The 27,020-nt window shown below is 40.3% G+C and overlaps 1 protein-coding gene across 4 annotated transcripts in view; it reads right to left on the reverse strand.

Moving 5' to 3' along the window:
• PHACTR1 (phosphatase and actin regulator 1) overlaps window positions 1-27,020 on the reverse strand; it is a 657,956-nt gene that overhangs the window by 137,181 nt on the left and 493,755 nt on the right. For all 4 annotated transcript variants that reach the window (XM_066268374.1, XM_066268377.1, XM_066268376.1 and 1 more), the window contains one exon: window positions 4,624-4,704. In XM_066268374.1, the coding sequence (XP_066124471.1) occupies window positions 4,624-4,704 (81 nt within the window). The remainder of the gene's footprint in view (window positions 1-4,623; window positions 4,705-27,020) is intronic.

Genomic DNA, 27,020 nt, shown 5'->3' on the forward strand with positions numbered 1-27,020 from the left:
GAAAGGAGGCGGCCATTTGAAATCTGGTGGTCTCAGGGTAAGCCTCATTGAGAAGGTGACATCTGAGCAAATACTTTAAAAAGAAGGGAACCATGTGGATGGATATCTGGGGGAAGAGGGTCCTGGGAAATGGGAGTGACCAATACCAACCTCAAGGGCTGGAAAGCAGGGCCATGGAGAGAAAGTCACTAGGAGGTATGGCCAGGGAGTTGGAGCAACTTGAGGGTTACAGGGGCAGTCGTGGAGGGCTTCAGAGGCTGTCATGGGAACTGGGAAATTCTCTGAAATGTGAAGCCACTGCAGCCTTGGGGGAGAGATTGATGCATTCTGGTTTACAAGAACTAAAAGAGAGGCAAATACAACATAGAGGTTTTAATTTAAAAGAAAGACTCTAAGTCAATTTAAAGAACTTCCGAGCTCGAGCTTGTGAAGCAGGTTACAATTTGTTGTGATGTAGTAGTAGGACCAATGGCCTTGTTTCAGCAACTGCTCCTTCATTTAGGTCTTTCTCCAAATATCACCTCCTACAGATGTTCTCCATGATTGCATTGATCTAAAATCATAACTCTGCCTCTGACTTTTGTCTCTTTAGCCTGCTGCTTTGTTTTCCTACACAGTGTTTATCATTCCTTGACAATATGCTTGTAAAATTATTTCCTGTTGTAGCGTGTAAACTCTAAGAAGGCAAGGGTTTAGCTCTTTTGTTATCACTATATTTTGACACCTAAAAGACTACCTATTACAGAGTGGGAGCTTGGTACCAATTTGTTAAATGAATGAATGACTGTTCCAGGGTTCTAGGAGAGCCCTTCAGTTTTAGTTCACAAACAAATAGGCCACAAGATTGGAGGATAAATAGTTAAAAATAAAGAGTTCATCAAAGTACAGATTGTTTCACCATAACTTGGTTTAACATTTTTATATTTAGAATGACTATGGTTCATCTTAATGTTTACACTGTGTTCTTCATCACACTGCTATAGTTGAATTGTGAAAAAGTTTAGAAAGCTCCTTGTGGACTGTAAATTTACATGATTTTCTATGCCAGCCAATAAAAGAGTATATATAAGTCATTGAGTAGCTCATGCTCTTCACTTCTAAAATTTTGTGTTAAGTGAGGAATTCCTGTGCTAGTTCATATAGACATTTGGGATAACACTCCCTCTCCAACCCATGCTTTCATTTTGCCTGATTTGAATTTATTGCCTGGTTTGGTATTTTAACCCACTAATAAAAATATTAAGAATCTTGAGGAGCTCTAGTAGAGTAATAAAACCTCATTAATTCTTCTTCTTCTTTTTAGGTGAGAGGAGAGGAGATAGTGAGACAGTCTCCCACATGTGCCCCAATTGGGATCTACCTGGCAACCCTATCTGGGCTGATGCTCAAGTACTGAGCTATTTTTAGCACCCAAGGCTGTCTTGCTCCCACAGAACTATCCTCAGTGCCCAGGCCCACACTCAAACCAATTGAGCCACTGGCTATGGGAGAGGAAGAAGGAGAGGAGGGGGGGCAAGGAGAAGCAGATGGTCACTTCTCCTGTGTGTCCTGATCAGGAATTCAACCCAGGATGTTCATATCCTAGGCCGATGCTCTATCTACTGAGCCACCAGCCAGAGCCAAAACCTCATTAATTCTGAGTTCACCCTGCTGCCCAAAACATTAAAAATTTCAAATCAATGCAGTTTATTTTTATACTTTCTATGAACAAATACAGCATTTTTAAGCAAAATCAATAATGTAAATAAGTTGGAAGAGAAAAGTTTACCTACCAAAGATAAACTACTTTCTATCACGTTAGCAATATTATGCACAAGACAATATGGCTGCCGCATGAACAGACAATCCTCACAGGCTGCACTTGGATGGGCTGGCACAGGAGTCACTAGTCAGGGGGCAGCTGTCAGGAGCCGCACATCTCTGGTGGACACTATTTTGCTGCCAGGTGACTATAGTCATGTTTGCTAACACAGGAGTAGTGCATAGCGAGGAATTACCAGCCAGGCAATACGGAATGACTGCTCCAAATCTATAAAATTTATCTTTGAAATGAACAACTTGAAAAATGATTAAAGTCTCTTTGCCACTTGCTGCTCACTCAGGTTGTGCCAATAATTTTATTTGCTTTACCCACCAGAATCCTAGGTTCAACGAGGTGAGTGATATCATAGAAAGGGAAGAATGAGTGACGGCTTAACAACTCATTTGGAGACTGAGAGGAGGCAGGGTCAGGGCATGAGGAGGAAATTAAATCAGATCTCAGGGGGCTGGATTCTCCCTAGCCACTGACATTGGTAAGATCATTCTGAGGGAGTTATAGGTCTTTGTACCTCAGATGAAAGGGGACAATGATGTTCCCTCCTAACTCCTGGGCCTACTCACTGAGGGTAAGGCTTGTAAAGTGGTTTCAAAAAATATAAATGATGATGAAACTACTACCAATAATGATATGTTAACAATTTCTCTATAAAATGAGGTTTTTGTTCTAATAATCTAGGACTTCTTTGATTGTTAGGATGTTACTTAGGCGATGCTTACCTTAGTCCAAGTATTATGCATAATGAAAATGATGCATGCTGTAGTTAAATGTATTCTCTAGTTTAGAGTATTGCTGACGTTTTTATTTATTTATTTATTTTTATTTTTATTTTTTTCGTTTTCTGAAGCTGGAAACGGGGAGAGACAGTCAGACAGACTCCCGCATGTGCCCGACCGGGATCCACCCGGCACGCCCACCAGGGGCGAGGCTCTGCCCACCAGGGGGCGATGTTCTGCCCCTCTGGGGCGTCGCTCTGCCGCGACCAGAGCCACTCTAGTGCCTGGAGCAGAGGCCAAGGAGCCATCCCCAGCGCCCGGGCCATCTTTGCTCCAATGGAGCCTTGGCTGCAGGAGGGGAAGAGAGAGATAGAGAGGAAGGAGGGGGGGTTGGAGAAGCAAATGGGCGCTTCTCCTATGTGCCCTGGCCGGGAATCGAACCCGGGTCCCCCGCATGCCAGGCCGACGCTCTACCGCTGAGCCAACCGGCCAGGGCCAAGTATTGCTGAAGTTTTACAATGAGAAATATAAAGGTTGCAGGATGAAAAATGGGAGGGGAAGGATCATTTAACTGGATCTGAATAGGCTTTAGCTCTGACAGTAATATTATTTACACACTTAGATGCTTATTATAACTGCAGTTAGCCACCTTCCATCTCTCCTGGGGAGTGCATGTGAAGAAAGGAGTTTGGAAGGAAGCATGATGATTTTAGGTCGAGATGAGGAAGGTTTTGGAAGGTTGTAAAGAAAGCAAGACATTAGAGAAGAGTGACAAAATTATGGATTCTTTTTCCCTGGAAAGCTTAATCAATCAAAGAAGTTGTACTTTGGTGCAATGTTACTTAGAAATAAGATAAACTGGCCCACCATAGGCATTCCTTGACCCCAGGAGGCTCTGATAATTATAGAAGGTAGTTTGAAATAATACAATTTCATATCCAACCCAGATCCCATCACTAGGGCAGGGCAAGAGTGATGCCCCTTCCTACGTGTCCCATTTCAGGGGAGCAATTTGTACTAAGAGAAAATGCTTGAACAATTCCACCAGGAAGCCCCTCGTGGGGATAGATGAGTGAAATGTGCCAGAGGAATAAGAACCAACTCACTGAAAAGAAGCAGGGTCAGAGAGAAGCACCACAGGTAGACACACATGTGCCTCTTTGTATCAGAACACAAATGAGGCATAAAGAGGACGCACAAACATATGGGAAACTGACGGTGTTATCAGAATTACAGGGTTTCCCTTACTGGCAGGATGAATCTTTAAAGAAAATATATGATTTAATAAACTGACCCACCAAATAACACCAGTCCCAAACAACAAGATGATGTGAGACAGGCAATTACAAGATTGGAATCAACCGCTTGTCATTTCACTCAAACCCTCAGTGAATGGTGGACCTGTGAGAGACGAGAGATTGTCATTCAAAACTGTAAAACCCTTAGAAAAAAGAAGTGAAGAATACTTAAAACACTGAGTAACCACTCCATACATTTGATTTAAAGGCAGTTATCCAATAAGCCAAAGACCCACACTATTCATTGGCAAAGATGAGTGGACACAATCACAGAACATTGAATCACTATAACTATTAGCATTTGAAATATCATATGTGTACAGTTATAGTGTATCACTTTACCCATTTTGATTTCTCCTACTGTGAGGTGATGGACTGCCAATAAAATCTGTTAGGAAAATTCTAGATGTTTGTGGAGTTTTGACATTTGTTCCGGGAACCCCAGTGTCTGAAAGAGCCTAGGCAATTCAATTCACCCCAGCTGTGTGTATCTGCACACTGACAGGCACACAACCAGCGCCGTCATAATTCCTGGACCCACATCATTTTTCTTAGCATCCTGTGGTTTGGTTCTGATGCTGAGAATGGGGGAGCTTTGTGTCCTCCCATCATATCATACTACAGCTTTCTCGTTGTCTGCTACGTTCTCTTTTCTCTCCAAAACTGTATGGGGTTTTAAAGGTTCAAACCATGATAGAGTGACGCAGAAAACCAGACCCAACTCTGAGAAGTACGTGTGCAGATTTCAAGCATGGCTTTCTGGCCCGTGGAGGGTGGACAAACCCCTTACCTTTGTCGTAAATTTCCTTTAGGACCCCTCGTTTTATCAGCTCCTCTCTGCTTTGTCTCATTGATATCTTCCTTTCCAGGGCTGCAGGTAAAACACAAACAGAGAAGCAGTTGTGAACAGGTAACAAAATGCTTATTTAAAGGAATCATACTTCAATATATTGAAATGTGATATATGGGAACGCTTCTGTAAATTCTACTTTACTGTTGTAACTTAATGGTATTAGTTAGCATTTTTACAATACTATGATAAACATTTTAATCAGATATTTCATTTAATCTCCAAAACAATCTTCAAATTACCTATGAGAAAGGCATAGGTAATTTTTTTTCCACCCCGACGTACAGTTGAGGAAACTGTTGCAGAGAGAAGCTCAACAGCCTGTCAGTCACAGGTCATTGAGAAGAGGAACCAGGATTCAAACCAGAAAACATCACCTGGATCACTGTTTAACCTCTGCGCCATGGTGCATTTTCCTGAGAGTGGTATTTTTTATTGGCGGGATTTCTTATTGAAATACTTAGTTTATGTAGATCATATCTCACTGAGGATTTTTTTGTTCCCCAGCTATTACAAAAATGGTATGAAAATATCTCCTAAAGAACTCTGTGGATGGAGAGACTGCCCGGCGCTGGTGGACCTCCAGGGGACAGCTGGCCACTGCTGTCTTCTTGCTCCAAGTTGCAGCACCCGAGTGAGGAACGGACTGTTCAGTTAGGAGGTGTGCCCCCGCCAGGACCCACCGCTCACCTGAGGCAAAAGCTCCCAAGTGAGAGCTGGAGGAGGGAAGGGGAGCACTTCTTCATGATTCAGTGGGCATCCTGGGGGAAATTCAAGTGGAAACAAAGTGCAGGAATGGAGCAGAGGCAGCGCATGACAGGGCTGCCTGGGTTGCAGCGGGGGAGGGGGGGGGATGGGCGATGCGGACAGGACTGGGCAGCGCTACCCAAGGAAGCAAGCTGGCTGGCAGCTGCCCTGGCAGCCTCAGGGTGAGTGCTGAGGCAGGGTAGAGAAGGGCTATTTTAGTTGCTTGTGCCAGTTTGAGAATCGTCACATACTTCTGAGACACACTTATTCAGGAGAAAAAAGCCAGTTATAAAATAGGGGAACTATTTTATGCAGGAAATTCAGATACATATTCTCTCCCTTTCTCTCTCTCTCTCTCTCTCTCTCTCTCTCTCTCTCTCTGTTTCATACACACACACACACACACACACACACACACACGCAACACGCGTGCACGCAGTAACAGTATAATTGGATCCAAAGAACAACAGTAAGAATAGAAAGCAAGCAAGGAAACAGGGACTGTGATTCTAACTCGGTTGCCCACTAGCTCTGTGACCTCAGTCAAGTCCCTTTCTCAGCCTGGGAAAACATTCGGCCACAGCGACTCTGACTTTAACAGGGCCAGGGTGCGACACATACATCTGTATTGTAACAAGAAGCTCTTTAGGTTATTCTCAGCCATCCCAAGACTGAAAATCACTAGAAACAAATGATTCACACTAGCTAAGTAAGCCTGTCATGTTTACCCTGTCATGTCCATTCCTTCCCATAGATACCATAAGAAAAAGCTCTTGCCTGTGTTTCTCTCCCACTCGCCTGTCTCCTGACTGACTCTGGTGCTTCCCCATATGGCCCTCCATGGCATGAGCATGACCCCTTCTCCTGGGATCTGTGAGAAAGGAAAACTGTCTTTTCAATGGCAGTTGTCTCCTGGTCTGTTGTCCTTGCCATACCTGAATAAACATAAGACTTACATTTTAAAAACAACTATCTTTGCACTGATTTGTAAACAAATAAAAAACTAGGGGGATTTTTCACAGCTTTATGTTCCAAACTGTTGTTTTAAAATGTGTTTATATTTGAGCAAGTGCTTTAGAAAGTGGAAAGGCTGGTGAAGAACTGATCCCTGGCACTAAACTCCATCAGAGCCTGGAGACTAACCAGTAATGGAGTGACAGTAGTTCTGGTCTAATCACTTTTATAATTAGTGGTGGCTTGGAAGCCACCAACCACTTCAGTTTATGTTGTATTTACTGAGAGTCAGCTCCCCATCATCTCTCCTTAATTATGTTCCCAGTCTCCATATCCACATGGGTCTGTGCGAAGACAAGGAACCCTATAATTCTTTGGCATCAATGGGTTTAAAACAGATATCTTGAATGGGCTTCTTCTCCTTAATCAATGCCTGGATTAGATAAATCTATTAAACATAGCTAGGCATTCTCTTTTTACTTTTGTGCACACACACATATGCTTTTATTTTATTTATGAAAATATTTTTAATTTAAATGATTTAAAAAATAGAAAAAACAAAGTCCTTGTACACCTGCCTACTTCCATAGACTCAACTCACCAAATCTCACTACTGCCCTCCCTCAATATTTGCTCTCTCTCTTCCTTTTCCTCCCTTGTTATCTCCCTCTTTCACACATACACACCCCCACTATATATAAATACAGTTTTTAACAACAAATGGAACCATTCTGCTCATACTGTTCTATAAGTCTTTTTCCCCTCTCATTTATCCATATGTTTTAGAGCTCTTCCCATCAGAACAAGAAGCGCCTCATTCCTTTGAGTACTGTGTACCATTACATGCAACATAAATACTATGCTTTAACTATCTGCAACTGAAGGAAATTTAAGTTGTTTCAAAGTTGGACATACAGACATTGCTACTGTAAGCATAATTGTTCAGGCATGTATATGAGCCGGTATAAGAATTTTTCTAGAATATATCACCAGGCATACAATTTCTGGGCAGGGCAATACTGATGGAAGAAAAATCTCATATTTTACAACATTTAAATATTGCTTTTAGATTTAAAAAATGAGGAAATGGGGAAAAAGCAATATTGATGCTGGAACAAGTCATTAGGTTCTACTCAGAGTAACAGAGCAGGGACTTACTTAGATTTTTCTCTACGGTAATCTATCTCTGTTGAATTCTTTGCTTAATCATCTTTAAATTATATTCTGCAAGGAAGAGAAATTTGAAAGGGGGAAAACAATTGAGAAATGTTGAAATTTTCAGTAGCATACTGTAGTCTTATATTTTCAGTCCTTACCAGAGTCAACTTGCAAGTAAAATCTGTAGCTTTTATCCTTTTAATATTTTACAACTCCAGTGAAAGTGAATTTAGGTTAGAATACTACAAATGATGAATGCAACAAGCCTCAAGAACCAAGGCCGCATGCACCACCACTCTTGTCTGACTTCATGAACAATGAGGATTGATGCCACAACTGCAGTTAAGAAGGACCCAAAACAAAACAATCAACACACAGTTACACTATCTCCAGATATAATGCATTAATTTTTTTTAAAGATAAAAATACTCTGTTTTAAAATTAAATGTATACACACGGGCAAGAGTTTGGAAAACCGGGTAAACATGGAGGTCTTCCATTATGAAAGATCAAATGGCAAATGTCAGATGAACACTTATTTAAGGAAATTAGTGAGAAAAGCAACATGGTTGTCAATCTAAATGCTATGTTGAAGAAGAAGGAAAAGTAAAATAGAATGCAACTCTAATATCTAGTTCCAGACAGATAAACATATTCAAGAAGTCATGTTAATCTAGAAACAATCTGTATGAGCACCAAATATTGTGCTTTTTACTAACTTGGAAGATGTGCAAGAGTCCTATGAATATGTAAACATTTTCCAAATATCGAAGAGCTAGGCAAGAAGGTTTTCAAGAACTTGATTACCCCTATAAAGCTTATTAAATGATTAATTCAAAACAAAATTAAAAAATTTTTGTCAATTAAGGCCAAGTGATCCTCAAAATCAGAAATGGTGCCAGTTTAGAATTACTTTTCCTCTAAAAATTCAAACCATGTGAAAATACCATACCAAAGAATCTAAGGCATAAGAGTCCTCATCACATGATAGTAATCACAGAGCCTGCCTCCCCCACTGTTACAGGTATGAGCTTCAGGGAGAGTCTAAGTAGAGGGAGACATGGACAAAGTTCCTTAGAGCCAACACTGCAGCCCAGCCACTGTCCTTGTGTAAGGCTGCCTGGCTAGCTTGGATAAACTCTTCATGGCCCATGAGGTAGGAGATGAGATAGTTTATTTCCTGATGTTTGTGATTACATCCAATCCATGGAGATCAGCACTTTCTAACATCTGTTGTGCAGAACAGTAATCCCCAGAGATGCTGTAAGGAAAGGGATGTGATGACAGTGATTTTGGGACATGCCACACAACACTGAAGAATCACTGTGGTCATTAGTACAAAACCACCGACAGAGGAAACCAGCGAAACACAATTCAACCCGGTGTTTCTCCCAAGTCCATTTGGCAATATGATCCTTTTATGGAGCACTGTGGGACTTTCCTTCTGAAAAAAATCTCTGGGACATGCTGATTTCAATAGCATGTTGCAAGAAGCAAAGAAACCAAGGGAGTCAATCCATCTAACTCAGCAGGGACATGGAGGGGCCAAGCTCTTTTGTCAAGAGCTTCCCAGTAAATGTCTGAGTTAAATACAACACCCTGCAATATCAAATGGGCAAGGCGTGACTGACCTGGAAGATCCTAATGGGGCAGAGTGACCTGTTGTCTGTCTAACTGTCCTCCTGGTAGACATTTCAGTCAGTCGAGATGTGCATTCCAATGAGCCCCCTCACGAGCAATCCCCCATGTTTCTCCCAGGTAATACCAGATTTGTTAAACCATGAGCAGCTCAGGACCTTATACATTCTACCCACAACAACAGTTTTGGGTTTGACATATGGATATTAGGTACTTCTGTAATTCCTCTGGAGTCACAGAACATAGGAGTGGAACCAGGTCATCAGCACAGATGAGGTGATTTGTTCTCAATACTGAGAGCTGTGCCTGCAGCCACATCCTCCAGGAGCCTGGTCCACTGATGAAGTGATGAGACAAAGAAAATGTCACAGATTTGTTTTAAGCTGTGCGTTAAACTACTAAAAGTACACTCTCCATGATCTTGAATGGATGTTGGTTTAAACAAAGAATGTGTTCAAACCTGTAAAAAGCTATAAAACCATTTGGGGTCAATTGTTAAAATATAAATATGGGTTGGGTATAAGAAAATATTAGGAAATTATTATCAGTTTTGCTACATATTATAATGGTCTTATAGTATTATAGGATGTTTTCCTTATTTATTTATTTTTTTTAGAGATGCATGATTAGAGGATTCAGTAATTTATTTTAAAACACTTCAGAAAAAGAAAAACAACTATGGCCAAATCAAGTAACTGTAAGGTGATGGTTATAGAACTATACTATTATACAATATTGTCATTATACAATTCTTTCAACTTCTCTTATGTTTGAAAATTTTCAAAATAAAAAGTAAATGAATGAATCTTAAAAATAACATTGAGTGGGACCTGGCCGATTGGCTCAGTGGTAGAGCGTCGGCCTGGTGTGCAGGAGTCCTGGGTTTGATTCCCGGCCAGGGCACACAGGAGAAGCACCCATCTGCTTCTCCACCCCCCCCTCCTTCCTCTCTGTCTCTCTCTTCCCCTCCCGCAGCCAAGGCTCCATTGGAGCAAAGTTGGCCCGGGCGCTGAGTATGGCTCCATGGCCTCTACCTCAGGCTCTAGAATGGCTCTTGTTGCAACAGAGCAACACCCCAGATGGGCAGAGCATTGCCCCCTGGTGGGCATGCCGGGTGGATCCCAGTCGGGCGCATGTGGGAGTCTGTCTGACTGCCTCCCTGTTTCCAATTTCAGAAAAAAAAATACAAAAAAAAATAACATTGAGTGAACAGAGCAACACAGAAGAACACATATGCTATGATTCCATCTATGTCAAGTTCAAAAACTGGCAAAACTAAATATGTAGTTTAGAGATGCCTGTCTTTAAAATTTAAAACTACAAAGAAGACAAAGGATATGATAACACTAAAAAAATCAGGTTAGCAGCTGCCTTTGCTGGGGAGAAGGGCACATTAAGGGACTTGCAGATGATACTTTCTTTTTTGACTTGGGCAGTGGTTATACGATGTTATTCCATAACCATCTGTTAAACTGTATGTTGACGCCTGATGCATTTTCTCAATGTGTCCTATTTTACAAAACAAAAACATTAGAAGACATTCTTACTAACTCTGGTTCTCCTTGTACTGTTGCAATAGTCTCTGAAGGGAAATAAAAAACTCAGCCACCATATAATGAAATTATGTAGTTGGCCAGCAGACTAACTTCCTGTTAATGAGAGAAAGGGTGATTATAAGGGAATAAAAGCCTCAAGTCTTTTCTTGGTCTTTTGTTCAAATAGGTCAGACTAAGTATGGAAGGGTTGCTCCTAACAATTACAAGTCTCCAGGTAAGCAAGACAGAGACCTGGAGTTTTGGGGTGAGAATGTTGGCAGCAAGTTTTATAGGTGAGTAATTTCGCAGAAGTAATGATTCTAAATTTTGAAAATAAGATGACTGTCCTTGGAGTCCATCCCTGAAGTGACAGTAAGAAGCAATTTATGGGAAATAGTTTTGCAAGGATCTGGTTCCTCACTCTTGAGAGTGCACCAAGAAAATTTATGTTACAACCTGCAAATTCCATTTTCTTTAACTCCCACCCCGATCTGCACAGGAAACTTCCAATCAAATTCTAACAGAATTTCAGTATTAGTTTTCTCTTGTGAGATCTACGAGACACAAAAGAAATAATTCTTTCTCCATTTACTGGCCCCCATTTATGGGAACATGAAAAAACACGATTTAATAAAACTAAGATCTGAAAACTAATTTACGTTCAGCCCTGTTTACAACCTTCACGTTGTCCTTTCACTTATATAGCACCTATTGTGCAGACTTTTTCATTAAATGTGAAACAGATGGCCCCATAGTGACAAGGAATGCAATGTGATGAACGAGTTTATGCTGGAAATAAAGATTTAATGCTTTGGGGCTTGCTTCTTTTAGTTGTAGGAAAGTGTGTCATAACATCTCATTTTTTTGTGATTGTGTGCTGTGCCACGATGCACATTTCCACCATGTTCTCTTCTGTCTCTAACACTCTCCCCAGGAATAAAGAGAAAATTCACTGATTTAGGGCTAGTTAAGCAAGTTTCTCCTTCCAGATGTAGGAAACATAACGCTGGACTGTTATTTCGTTCCAGGCACCTAATTATTATTGATCACTTTATGATAGAAGTGCACTACCTAAAGCACTGAAGAATGGAGGTCTGAAATCCTGCCCAGAACAGCTTAATACCTCAGCTACTACCTGTTACTTCAAAGATAATAGCACCCTTGTTCAAAGGGGTTTTGCGGTGCCAAGTGAGTGGAAATAAGCTTGCTGCTTCGCCACTTGTTTTTCTATTCATGGTCAGATAAACCCTGCTGCAAGGAAGTCTTTAGAAGGCAGTGTTGAGATATTCACACTTTAAAGTCTTATTTCTCTGACACTGTTTAACACAGAAAGACAGTGGCATTAGACTGAAGATGTTTATTGGTTCCTATTAGCTACATCAGAACTATAGTCATAATCAGTTAATCATTTTGAACAAAAATTTTGTAAGTTGTAACTATACAGAATGATGTCAGATGTCCACTCAGACAAACGTACTACCTGAAAGGGACATTTCCAGTCAATACTTGATTTCTCTCTCCTATTGCCATGATGACACTTAAACTAGATATTAGGAGCTGATCTATGTTCTTCTCATGTAGTACGTTATGTCAGTCTTGAAACAACGGTACAAGGTTGGTACCGTTTTGCAGATAAAGAAGATGACACATAATTTTCCCAAGGTGCACAGCTAGACTAGAATCCAAGTCATGTGGCTACAGTGGGAACACTTAAACAGCACATTAAACCTCCCAACCATGCCTTTAAAGCTAGGAATATGCCTCAGATTGTCCAGCCTATCTATAAATAAACCATCTTGTATAGATAAGCTATGGTGTGTATATAGAAGAACTAAAGATAATTTTTGCTATTTCTTGGGAAGAATTTTATAGCTTAAAAACTATGGTACCTTCTTAAATCATTATATTAAGTATAATAGTTGTGTACCAGTCACTGGATAAGACCTTACAGGGGAAGATGTGGCAAGCTGCCTTGCACAGAAAACTCAGTGACTGTTATGACTATTCTTCACTTTAGGAAAAACTTCAACTGGCCAGAGAAAATACAGTGACACATACATTTATAGTTTCAGTCTTTCTTTTATATCTATAGGCAAACCACATTATACTGAACTTCACAGGTACTGTCTTTTTTTTTTTTTTTTTACAAATCGAAGGCAAGACCCTCCATCAGCAAAAAGATTATGAGTCACTTGATTGCGATGCTCGCTTTATTACAGTGGTCTGGAACTGAACCCTCGATATCTCTGTGGTGTGCTGGGGGCTGGTAAGTTATAGTCGTGTTTAGGAAGGTGAATATCTGCTCAGTTACTCCTCATCAGTCATTTTAGGTGGAGAGAACTCCACAGGAAAAAAATGTGCAAGATTTGCTATGCATTTCTGATGCCTATCCTTGAAATATTGAGCTATATCAAGACTTTTATATCAGTGCTCATGAAGAAGAAATACATAATCGCTGACAAATAACATTTTAAATAACAAAAATTCCCAAATCTAAGGAAAAGGCCAAGTAATTTAGGATTGTCCTTTTGTGTTCTGCATATCAAACATATTTTTTCATTTCTGTCTCAGTCTTCTCTTGTGTTACATAATGCTTTACCCAGAGATAGAGTGAGTTTGTCTGTACTTCATCCAAGCATTCACCAGCTAATGATAAAAACAACATGGTCAAATAGGCATTATCTTTGAATAGAAGAAACCAGTTGTTAAACTGTATTGGGTAAAAAAAAATCAATCTTTAATACTTAGGTACTATCCCTGGGGAAACAACAACAACAACAAAAAATCCCCAGAATATTTGAATAGCAGGTTGTGAATCAAACATTTACCCTAACAGCAATTGGAAAAAATTGAAAAACATAATCACCGTGAAGAACAAAAAAAGAAATCTCATGGCATATGCAATAAAGAAAAAAGGTCTAGAAACATAACGCTACTCAAAGCTTTCCTCGAGGCACTGCTTGTTCTTATAGAATGCCATGGGTCCTCGCAGTTATGACAAGGCAGAGATGTAAGAAGCAGCACACTGCTCCCTTGTTTGAATTCTCAGCTTTCTCCTTTTGCCTTTTGTGATTGCGAAGTCTGAATTTTGTTTCTGATGGGTATTTTTGCACATCTTCTGAAATCACTGTAGCATGCACAGCAGAAGCTGACAAATGCACAATTCTTAATTCACAAATAAAAACAGAATTCAGTACCTTTCATTTGCTTGAGACTGATTATGATGCCGGGAATTGTACTTTGTTCTATAACATTGTCCCACAGTGTCTCAGTTCTAGGAGTGGAGTCCTAATGATGGGTTGATTTGGGATGCAGCTTAAAATTCAAATTCTGGTTCTTAGCACCATCATGACTTGAGTGAGTGAGGGGATGGAGTATTCGATAGCCATGGTACTGATGGGAATCCAGCTGGTCTCAATAGTGTTCAAAGGCAAATGTGAACCATCAACCCATTTTCTTTATTCCTGGCAAACCCATAAAAGGGGCTTTGCTGGGGCTAACAGAAAATCTTGCCTGAGGTTATACCTATACAACATTATAGGCATGAGTGAGGAAAGCAGACCAATCAACTTGATTTAATTTTTTCCCCTTCTTAAAACATCCTGTCACATGACAGAGTTAACTAGATAAACTAATTGCTGGGAAACCATGAGCACAGAGCCCAGTAGTAACTGACTGGACTTGCTGTATTGAAACCATTAGCTTGGTGATGTCAAAGCTTAGTATTTTTAAAAACTGTAGTAAAATACACACAACGTAAGATTTACAATCTTAACCACTTCTAAGTTTACAGTTCAGTAGCGTTAAGTATATTCACATTGTTGTGTAACCAATCTCCAGAACTTTTCTATCTTGCAAATCTGAAATTCTGTACCCATTGAACAACTCCCCGGTCCTCTCTCCCCCAGCCACTGGCAAACACCATCATGCTTTCTGGATATCCCATATAGGTACAGTCATACAGCATTTGTCTTTTTTATAGCTGGTTTATTTTCTTTAGCATAATGTCATCAAGGTTCATCCATGTTGTAGCATGTGACAGGATTTCCTTCCTTTTTAAGGCAGAGGAACATTCTGCAGTACGAATATACCACATTTTGTTTATCTGTTGATGAGCACTTGGGTGGCTTCTACCTCTTGACTATTGTGAATGGTGCTGCTACAAACATGCATATGCAAATATCTCTTCGAGATCCTACTTTTGAGATATACCAAGTGGAATTGCTGGATAATATGGTAATTTTATTTTTAATGTTTTGAGGAATGGCCATACTGTTTTCCATAGTGGTCACACTATTTTACATTCCTACCAGCAGTGCACAAGTGGTCTGATTTCTCCATATCTTTCCCAACATTCGTTATTTTCTGTATTGTTTGTTTTTGTTCTGTTATTTTTTTAGTAGCCATCCTAATGGGTGTGATGTGATGAGCTTAATTGTAAGATGTCAAAACTCAGGGAAAGAGAAATTATGAGACTCTAGAGACACAATATGTGGCTGTGAACTTAAATGCCTTTAAAAGCTGTCATTTCTTAACCTCAGGTCACAGAAATAATATCACAAACTGAAGGCTTCCTGCAGATTTTAAAACTTGATTTCTTTAGGCCCTGGCCGGTTGGCTCAGTGGTAGAGCGTCGGCCTGGCGTGCAGAAGTCCCGGGTTTGATTCCCGGCCAGGGCACACAGGAGAAGCGCCCATCTGCTTCTCCACCCCTCCCCCTCTCCTTCCTCTCTGTCTCTCTCTTCCCCTCCCGCAGCCGAGGCTCCACTGGAGCCAAGATGGCCCGGGTGCTGGGGATGGCTCCTCGGCCTCTGCCCCAGGCGCTAGAGGGGCTCTGGTCGCAACAGAGCGACGCCCCGGAGGGGCAGAGCATCGCCCCCTGGTGGGCAGAGCGTCGCCCCCTGGTGGGCGTGCCGGGTGGATCCGGTGGGATGCATGCGAGAGTCTGTCTGACTGTCTCTCCCCATTTCCGGCTTCAGAAAAATACAGAAAATAAAATAAAATAAAATAAAACAACTTGATTTCTTTATTAGAAAAAAAGCCAGAATGGATTTTATGAAAAGGGATGAATAAGAGGAAAAGTTATATTTTTCAAAAAAACAAGTAAAGGTTTTACTGTAGTGATTCATATTTTATTTTCAAAATAGGCACTTATCTATGCATTTCATCATTAAAGGATAGTAGATTCACTGCAGATACCTGCGTCTCTCTGCTTTGTGTGCATTGTATACTAGGTCTTTACTTGTGTGAGACCATGTTTCTGGTGTGTGAGGAAACCTGGCTACTGGCTGTGTACTTGGTCTCTTTCTTTGAGGCTTCACAGGGGCTTAAAACAATGCTGTCTGTCCCTTCAAGTTGATTTCCTGAATGAAAATGTTGGGAGGGGATACAACTGAGTCTGAGGGTATCAGCATGAATTCTATAATCCTAGTTCCACGTTTGAAATAGACAGCAAATACATTTATAATGGAAAATTTTTTGTTTGTGAATATGGAGAGCAGGTGTTGCAAACATTTTCTGTAAAGGGCTACATAGCTACAGTCTCTGTGAAAACTACTCAACTCTGGCACAACAGGTATAGAGAGCGTGCAAATGAGTGACCATGACTGTGTCCCAATAAAACTTTATTTACAAAACAGATTAGAAGACAGATTTGGCACATGGCTCATAGTTTGTTCACCCTTGTTGTGTAAGGCTCAAGGGAAAGACTTTTAAAAATTAGTTTTTTCATGAGTTGAAGGAGGAGGAACAAACTTTCAAGCTCTGTGGCAAAAAACAAAAACAAAAAAACCAAATGACAACCATCTTGCAATGAATTTCTTTCAACACCAAAAATAAAACTATGGCTTTCATGTGAACAAATGCATTTCATAGCTCCAAGTCATGTTCACACTTTATATTCTTAATCTTAAAAAGTTTATAGTAAGTGAAAACCAACATAACCTTTGATGTGAAACCCTAAACTCTCAACTTCCTCAAAAGCTAATGTTTGACTTTACAAAGAAGAAAATCTGAGGCAGAAATCACACCCGAAATCACAGGAGATGGCTTCTCTCTAATTAATCAGGCTTCAAGGTAATACTGGAAGGAAATGCTTCTTTCTTAGAGGTGGCTGGGCCTATGTCCCTCTGACAAAGACCCTCCTTGATGAAACTCTAGTCAGGCTCCTCTGAGCCCTCTTTTATTTTTTTAATTAAGTGAGAGGCTTGGAGGCAGGGAGGCAGAGAGAGAGACTTCTGCATGCATCTAACCAGGATCGACTCACAAAGCCCCTTATAGGGTATGCCCACCTGGGACAGCTGCTCCATTGCTTGGCAACCAAGCTATTTCAGTGCCTGAGGTGAGGCCATGGAGCCATCCTCAGCACCTGGGCCAACTTGCTTGAACCATTTGAGCCATGTCTGTGGGCAGAGGAAAAAGAGAGAGAGAGGGAGAAGGGGAGGGACTGAGAAGTAGATGGTCGCTTCTCCTGTGTGCTCTGACTAGGAATTGAACCTGGGACTTCCACATGCCAGGCTGGCACTCTACCACTGAGCCAACTGTCCAGGGTTTGAGCCCTCTTCTTGATAAGGCCTTAAACTCAAGCTAAGAATTCAATTTTGAACACAAATGATATCGTCCAACCCCACACTAAGAGGTGTGTGGAAACACTAGTGTGAGGCTGAGTCCCTCAGATGATGATACCACCCCTGAGTGTTCCTGGCACAGAAAGTTCATGCTGCCCAGAGCACCAACTGTTCCATCAACACCTGGATGAGGCCCCTCAGCTATCTCTTCTTAAAGTATTTACTTTAGAAAACTTACAATAGCAAATCCTTTCCCTGTTTCTGTTTCTTTGAGAGGTTTATGCGTCATCTACAACTCAGGCATGTCTTTCTCAAGGACCTGGAAGCCATCCTTTTGAAATAGAATCATAAAAGAAGAGACAGTCTGTGTCTCCCAGTCTCTGGGGGAGGCCAGAAGCCTGCCTTCAATAGGAGCCAGTTAAAAGACACAGAATGGCCTACTGGCACCCCTTAATGACCTTCAGTACTTTCCCTTTAGCACACTCCAGTGTTTAAAAGGCCTCCTGACTTTTGTTTCCATGGATTTGAGGTCAGGTTACACTGGGGTCTTTCCTCTACTGCAATAATAAGAATTAAATTTGTCTTGCTGCCTTTAACTGGTGTCTAGCTTTGTTTCTCTTTGACAATGGTTACTGCTTCACATTGCCTTTAAGGAACACTGCTTTTTCTTTTTTAATTTTTGTTTAGATTTTCTTTATTCATTTTTTAGAGATACAGGAGAGAGAGAGAGAGAGAGAGAGAGAGAGAGAGAAAGAGAGAGAGGGGGGAAGAGCAGGAAGCATCAACTTCCATATGTGCCTTGACCAAACAAGCCCAGGGTTTTGAACTGGCGACCTCAGTGTTACAGGTTGATGTTTTATCCACTGCACCACCACAAGTCAGGTGACATGGCTTCTTCTTTAATGCTAGAGCTCCAAGACAGAGACCACTTTCTCCTATTTTACTTAGCACGTCTTAAGACACATCACCTCTTCCAATCCCAGGAGGCCCAAGCAGACTTTCTCACTGATGCTTCACAGGCCAGTCCTCATCTACCACGTGGAGCCTGACCTCTCCATTTCAGATTTCTGGAGAGAGAAACCTCTTTGTCTCGTAAATAACTCCAGCAACAAACTCACTCCCATTCCCGATCCCCAAGTGCAAGGGTCACCTGTGCAGTGCAGCCACACCTAGGAACAATACAAGTACAAAGGATTCAAACCACAGGAATGACTGAATACGGAAACCTGAGTGTTATTTTTATAGTGGACAAGCAAGGGTTGAAAAAGATATCTAGATGACTTATTCCAAATAATTTTTAAAAACCCCAAAACCATTGAGGCAACTTTTGAAGGTACCAACCACTTAATGTAGAATCTGAATAAGGATGGCTGTGTCCAATCTAACTAACTTGTTCTTTATTCAGTCACCAAATACTAAGTAGCTTTATAGTTAAAACACTGAACCAGCTTTAGGTAGTAGGCACATTCATGAATTTGATTCCTGGGTACCTTTTGAAAAGTTATTTTTTATCTTCTGAATTTACTAAATAGAAAGAGGTACAGAACTAAACAACACAAAACCAAAACAATGCTTTATGTTTCCAGGCTGAAGCTTGCATTTCTGGGTGCAAAAGGTTGTTCACTGATTCATTCAACAGTCTTAACTAAATTTTCCCCTAGTGTTTCCCAAGAGCATTATCCCCTATAATGCAATTGTTATTGTCATCACTATATCATCAGCAACAATATCATGAGTAAACACTCGCTAAGTATTTGTGCAGGAAGCAGAGGATGGTGGGAGGCCTAGATGTCTCCAGATTGTGCCATCCACAGGTGTTTGGGGAAGGCTGATTAGCTAAGAGCCAACTGACGGGGAGAGTAAGAAGAGGCTCCTGGGGTTTGGAGACGGGAGGAGTCACCTGGCAGGTACAGCCAGATGGGACTTGGGCTGGGACCAAAAGGGAAGGCAGAGCTCAACTCTGTGATAACCTGCACCAGGAGATTTCACTACTTAACCAGAACTAGAACAATGGCTCCACCAATTCTCCCACCAAGTAACTGCAGCCCCTCCTGAGTCACTAGTTCTGAAACGTTCTTTTGAGAGAATTAGTACATGAAGCTCTACTTAATAGAAGAAATTGAGGCCTGGGATGTGAGTCAATCTTCCATGTCTCTTTCAAACATTTGAATCTCTGTTCCTGAAGAGGGGGTCTAGAGGTCTAGCGCACTATTTTACTTATAATGGTTCTTGGAAATGATTTGGAAGAAAAAAGATTAGGAAAGACCACAAAGATCAAATTTTGAAGGACATCTGAGCTCAGCTTCTTTCTCTCTAAACTTCTGCCCTTAGGAAAGCCCCTTTCTACATTATTAAAAGAACATGAGAAGATTTTATGTTTGTGTTTGAGGTTCAGTGAAATCATTGACATGAATCCTGAAGAACAGTTAACAGGTCTACTGAATAGGTCTCACAGCTGAGGAAGCTTTTAAAATATTTAAATTATTATTTTAAATGAAGAATGCCACCTGTTATCAAATTAAATGAAAGTAACATTCCTCAAAAATTTGGGTAGGCTTTTGACACAGGGATAGTAACTGAAGACATTTTTCAATAAACCTGGCTCTTGACTTAAGACATTACAGAAATGAAATGTAACATCTACATCTCTTGTGACTAAAATTACTTTTAGAGAAAGCCTAGGGCCAGATGTCACCAGGTGTGCTCTATCTCAGTGGAAGATGCATCCTGACCAGAGGTGGGTCCTGCCCCGCTCGGTGCTCTGAGCTTGTAGTGCAGGAAGGACAAGCAGACCTCAGTTGTCTGCTCTGCGGCAAGTCAGTGAGCAAATCTGGAATGTTTATTTTGTGGTTGTGTTCATTTTTTCTTACATTAATTTTTTGTTGTTGCTGGTTTGTTTTTTTTGTTTGTTTATTCTTGTTTTTTTAGCACATCCTACGTCTTAGGCACATAGCTAGGCATTGGAGGTAGAGTGGTGAACATGATGCCTCTTCCTGTATTAAAAACTCGGGCTAATCTTGCTCTGCTTGAGTATTCTGAGTTTGGCACCTTAACTTCAGGAACTGAGTCCATTTGCAGTTTCATCCTTGAACTCTCTATTCTTAGGGACTAAGTTTCTGTTTCCCACACTTTTGCTAGAGTGTTTGGTTTGCTTTGTTGTTTTTTCCTTCTGAGGATGTTTGTAGGAAATGCAATTGTACACTTGGATGTCCAGGTCTGAGTCTGAGCTCCCGCTGTGTACCTTCCCAAACCTGATTACTCTCCCATCTACACACACTTAGGCCACGTCCCACTGCTTTTTCATTCTTCTAGAGGTGCGAGTACCGAGTTTCCTATTTTAAATCCTTTTCTGCAACTTGAGTGATACCCTAACCAAGGCTTTGAGGTGGGCTTGGGGTAAAGGAGGTGGTACTATCTTTTGAGTCAGTTGAGCTAGCAAATGAAAGTGTCCGTGGTCAACGGAAGATACATAATTGGAGAGCGGACAAATCAGAACAAAGGGGCAACCAAGCAGAGCTCAGTAAAAAATCAAAGGAGGAAGTGGGTTTCTGTTTCCAAGGGAAATGAGATTAAATGAGAAACAACAAAAAGGAAGTCACTGAGCCTTAGAGACCATCCTAGTGATGAGGTTGGAAGGAGAATATTCAAAAAGTTAGGGGGAAAAACAAAGCCCTCTGAAAGTGGGCTTTAACAAATTGTAGGCATTTTAAATATTTTATGTAGGAAGTACTACTACACTATTTCTACAAGGATTGTATAACTTCTTTGAACACTATCTTTAATGGAATTTACTATTCATTCATATTCTTTTTTCTTTGATTTTTTTACTTTCTTTTTTTATTTAGAAATTAAATTTAATGGCATGACATTGATCGATAAGAGTACATAGGTTGCAGGTAAACATCTCTATAGCATTTGAACTATTGATTATGTTGTGTGCCCATCACCCAGAGTCAAACCATTTTCCTTCACTGTATAATTTTTACCTCTTTAAATGTTTGCTTTAACATTACTGTCATGTCCTAATTCACATAGCTGAGGAAAGGCATGCCTATTCCGAGTAAGGAAATTACACATTCAAAATTTATATGAATACTTCATTTATGAAAACTGCCTACAATATTCTTCAAATACAGACAAAATTAGACTCTTACTTATTCTCCTATCAAGATCCCAAAGAGGAAAAAATGGTGAAAGAAAACCCAAATTTCAGCTTACAAATTTGAGGTGGTAATTTTACAGGAATGGCTTCATTTAAAGCAGGGGTCTTAAACTCGCGGCCTGCGGGCCGCATGCGGCCCGCCGAACAATTTTGTGCGGCCCGCAGACTAATCCATGGATTTACTTAATTTTATCCAAAATATTTTGAACTTCGTGGATTAGTCTGCGGGCCGCACAAAATTGTTCGGCGGGCCGCATGCGGCCCGCGGGCCGCGAGTTTGAGACCCCTGATTTAAAGCATGCCAGGCTTTGTTCATTCAGAATGCATAAAAAAGGTTATTTCGAAATGCACCTATCTAAAACCACAGGTTGGATTAATTTCCTACTGAGGTCATTAAACTATTTTCAAGTCTCATACTATTGGTTTCTGAGAAAGTTCAGTTAAAATTTTAATTTGCCTCAATGGAATTGCAAGAATTATACTGGGCTCATGGTTGCCTAGGAAAAATATGAAAAAATAAAAATAAACGCCCTTCAGATTGTGAGCTAAAGCTAATGGAAGAAAAAGTTTTCCATACTGTGTCAATTTCTTACCCCTAGTTCAAAGAAGTCACTAGAATATCAGGTGAATCAACTAAATTAAAGTAAGATTCTGCAGCTCAGTTCATACTTTTTTCTTTATATCAAGATATTTAAAATTAGGGGAATTTCACCTTTCTTAATAACTTGAAATAGATCCAACAAATTTTCTTCCTCTATATGAATCCAGGAATAACTTTAAAATATTTTCCAGAGTTCTAAGTCATCACAGCATCATTTCTCTAAATCACAGTCAAGTTTCCAGCCAGCAAGAAGCCAAAAAAGCAACACAACCAGGAGGACGGATGGCACAAATCCATGCATTAAAACTCATGTAGTTAAATCATTTTGAGAGCTCCCCAAGCTCCCTCTTCCTAGCTAGTTTATGTTAATTTTAGTTCCAATTTAAATGGGCCTGGTAGTCTGGTTTCCAAGCCCATACCAGATTAGAAACATTAATTAGAAAGCAAGAGGCAGGCTGATAGGAGAGGTAGCCCCTGACAGAAATGGAGATGGGGGAGGAGATTTTTTTAAAAAAGACTAAATGGTCCTACACCCTTTATTAACTCCCATGAGCATCACTCCTCAGGGAAGAGCGTAGTAAGAAATGTTTTAATAAGAACCATAAAGCATCAAGAAAATGTAATATTAGGTTTGTTATACTCTAAGGAGAAATAGGAAAGTAAATATTTTAAAGAAGCATCTATTGAAGATTGATTTAAAAAGTTCTTTAAGGTATTTAAGAGAGATAATCTTTTGGTAAAATTACTCATACAAAACACCTAATTTCCCAATACTTAATGAAGAATTATATTTCTGTACTGATGTACACTGACATAAATCACATGGAGACTCAGTGAGCTACAGAGCTTTATAACACTGTCTGGCTGAGCCTGATTAAAAACATCGATCAAAGAATTTAACAATTTAATAAAGGTATATTGATGTTACTCTTTTCTAAGCATATCAACAATTTTAACGCATATTTTCTGAAATTCAAGATGATAACTTTCAAAGTGAAGGCTTTCAAACCACAACACAGTTCTAATTCCAGAATATATTGCCTGCCAAGCCTAGTTTATTTAAATCTAGATTCCAAAAGGCCAGCAGCAGTTAAAATTTCTGGTAGCTGTCACTAAAGCCATCTACCATTTAGAAAGTAAGAAGATACCTTGAGGAACCCACTGGTCTCTTTTCAGCAATATCCTTGGTTAAACATGAAAGAATATAAATATAACTCCAAATAAGCTGTAAGTTTCTATAAACTGTTCAACCCAAAGATGGGGCAAAAAAATCCAAACAAACAAACAAACAAACAAACAAACCCATGGTCACCAAGCAAAATGAATCAACTCCACACAACAAAGTATTAGTGATACACATGCTTTATATCACCATATGCATGTCCCTTCAAATTCTTTAAGTTATAAATAGAGCATACATATCTTCATATTATATAAATATATAGTAAATATCAAAGCAATATAAAATCAAACATTTTACAAATAGATGAGAGAGTCAAAGATTTTTTACTCCAGCCTTCTAAGAAACAGGTGCTGAAAGAGGTTCCAATGGTGCATGTGCTCAAGGTTCGTACTTAGCAGCCAAGACCAAAGCCAAACTGGAGCGTACTTCCAGCTACACCAAGAATCCATCTCAGAAAGGTCAGTTGTATACCACCATGTCAAATACAAAACCTTCATTTTTATTTTTACTCTTAGAGTCTTCTTATATTCTCACAAATAATCTGATAGGCATTTCATATAAACCTAATATTGAGAGAATGGGAAAAGAAAAAGAAACTTTCCAATGGTTAAGAGTTACAATTTCACCAGGTAGTTAGTATCTGCCAAAATTTAAAAAACTCCTAGTTAGATGATTTACTTTTATAGCCAACTTCCATAGTATGATTCTTCAAAAATAGTGTCAATTGTTTGCATTGAATATAACACTTAAGAAATACATTATTTCAGTGATGTCAGGGAAATGGCGCCGTAAGGAATGATACCAATAAATCTCCCCAAAATTTCAACAAATTCTTCAACCAGAGACAGAAAAATCTATCCTTGGAGCATCTAGAAGTCCCACACTGAACACGAAGGTATGATCAAGCGAAAAATTGACTAAATATATAATCAACCCTGAAGGAAATAGGACAGAGAAAGGAACACTTCGCCTTCCTCACTAACCTAAACAAGGGCTGCTTTCACTTGGAACTGAGAGTATAGGAACTAAGGCGGGCAAAGGGTCGATGAATAGAGCCAGGCTGTGGCACAGATGTCTGAGCCGAGGAAAAATTGTGCTTGTGGCAACCCAGTCAACACAAGCTAACACTTGCACCAAACCCAGACAAAGAAAGGCAAGTGCGGCAGACATTAGCCCCAATATCCTGGTCGGTGAGCATGGATAGAGTGAGAGAGGTTCCTCCTAGCAGCCCGGTAGTGGGTGCTCATGTTCCAAGACAGAGGGACAGAGTCAGAGGCCTTTGCATGGGCTGTAATCAGAGTCTTGGGGTTGCCCCTGCACCCTGAAGAGCATGTGCAGGGAGTGCATGAAAGCAAACTTCCCTATGCTCAAACTTCTCTGGGCGGCGGGGTGCCTCACCCCGGATGAGTGGTGGCCGCCCCGATACCCAGGTCGGTGAGTGCGGATAGTGTGCTAGAGGTTCCTCTTAACACCTCTGGAGTGGGCTCCGGGCCTTTGCGTGGGCTGTAATCAGAGTCTCGGGGTCACCCCTGCGCCCTGAAGAGCGGTGCGTGGGGAGTGCGCAAAAGCAAGTTCCCTACGCTCGAACTTCTCCGGGCGGGTGGGACGCCTCACCCAGCCATACAAGCTAACAGATCTGGGAAGGATTAGCTAAACACACAGTCTGCTCACCTCCCAACTGACCTATGAGACCCTAACTGACAAGATCTTTCTCAGTTCAGTGATCTAAGACAAGAGGCGTGATATTTTTTCAGTGCCTCTTGCTATGCTATGCACGTAGGGGTGGGGGCAACTTCTGATTGGCAGAGCTTTCATACTCAGGGCTATATGTTAAAAAGAGGGATTTGGCAGCTTGTAAGTCCTCTTTAGGCATCTTTTACCCAGCCAAAACAGGTTACAAAGTGCCAAAAGCCTGGGGAAAGTGGTCCCACAGAGCCTGAGGCATTCTGGACATGCCTAGAGGCACATAGAAAGGCACCTTGAAAACAATTGGCTCCCAGCCCTGCCTGATTATGCTAGGGGCTCTGACTGATAGAGCCTTACCCAGAGCCCTGCACTGAGTGGGAATAGAGTGGGGATTTGCCAGCTCTTTGAACCTCTTACTCTCCAGGCAGAGGCAGCAGCAACCCCATAGCTGAATCATCAGGCTGCTAATTCAAGAAGGAAAGACTAGGAGAGAGGCTCCATGAAAACGGACTCTCTCATTGTCGGAGTCTGCAAATGCTAATGAGCCTCGACTGCGAATGAGACTGAAGCCTAATATATGACATCGCCATAGAGACTTATCAACTGCAAACCTCTACCTGAGCGTGCCACAGGGGCAGAACCCGGAGTACAGAGTCACTGACCAGGAAGAGGGAGAGAAAAGAAAGAGCAAGAAGATAACCTCTCAAAATCCAAAATAATCCACAGATTTTATAACCTTTTCCATTTTATTTTATTTGTTCGTTTGTTCCTTTCATCTCCTTGTCTTGATTATTTTCTTCTTCTTCTACTTTGGTCATTCAATTCTCTGCCGGTCTTACTCTTTCCTCTTCTTAAACTACCCTACCCATAAGTATTACATCTCCCACTTTCTTTCCTTTTTTATTCCTTTCCCTCTATGAGGGTTGCACTCCAAAACCCTTAATTCTCTCTCATTGTTATTTTTTCATTTTTCTTCTTTTCACTTTTTCCTCTTTCTTTTTTTCTCCCTCTACATTAGTTTCTTCTTTTCTCTTTTACTTTTCCTCTCATTCAATCCTCAATCATGAACAAATTATTTTATTTGGGACTCAAATTTTTCTTTGTGGTACATTGGGTGTTTTTTACTTTGCTTTTTTAACTCATTAGCAGTGCTCACATACCTGGCTCTCCATTTTATCTAGTTTTTGCTCCACTAAATACAATAGTAATTTTAAAAATTTTTTCCCTTTTTCCTGTTTCCCTCTTATCCCTCTCATTATATCTCTTAGTCAACCATCATTTAAAAACAAATCATTTTATTCTTGACACAATATTTTTTCTTTCTTGCATTTTGTGAATCCATACCCTCTTTTTTTGCTCCTTTATCACTTCTCCCCAACTCATGCCCTCCATTATAGGTAGTTTTTGTTCTATATAGCACAATATAATTCACAGTTCATCACAATTTTTTCTCAAGAAGGAGGGGAGAGGAGAAGAGAGAAAAAAAAGGCAAATAATAATTATTTTTACTTTTTATTCTTTATTAATTCTCATTAATATTATCGACAAAACCACTCTCAGCTGCCATTAAGGAAAAGGAAATCGAATATCATGGATACAAAAGACAGAGAAGTAGCACAGATAGATGAGGAAAAAGCTATGGAGAAAAAATTTAATATATTGGAAACCTTGGAGCTAAATGACAGAGAATTTAAATTAGAAATCCTAAAAATACTCATAGATATACAAGAAAACACAGAAAGGCAATTTAGGGAGCTCAGAAAACAACTCAATGAACACAAAGAATATATTACCAAGGAAATTGAAACTATAAAAACAAATCAAACAGAGATGAAAAACTCAATTCATGAACTGAAAAACGAGGTAACAAGCTTAGCTAATAGAACAGGCCAGATAGAAGGTAGAATTACTGAAATAGAAGACAAACAACTTGAGGCACCACAGGGAGAAGGAGAAAGAGATTCAAAAATTAAAAAAAATGAGAAAGCCCTACAGAAATTGTCTGGCTCCATCAAAAAGACTAACATAAGAATAATAGGTATATCAGAGGGAGAAGAGAGAGAAAATGGAATGGAGAACATACTCAAACAAATAATAGATGAGAACTT

This window comes from Saccopteryx bilineata, chromosome 3 (assembly GCF_036850765.1).
Source record: "Saccopteryx bilineata isolate mSacBil1 chromosome 3, mSacBil1_pri_phased_curated, whole genome shotgun sequence".
Lineage (NCBI taxonomy): Eukaryota > Metazoa > Chordata > Mammalia > Chiroptera > Emballonuridae > Saccopteryx > Saccopteryx bilineata.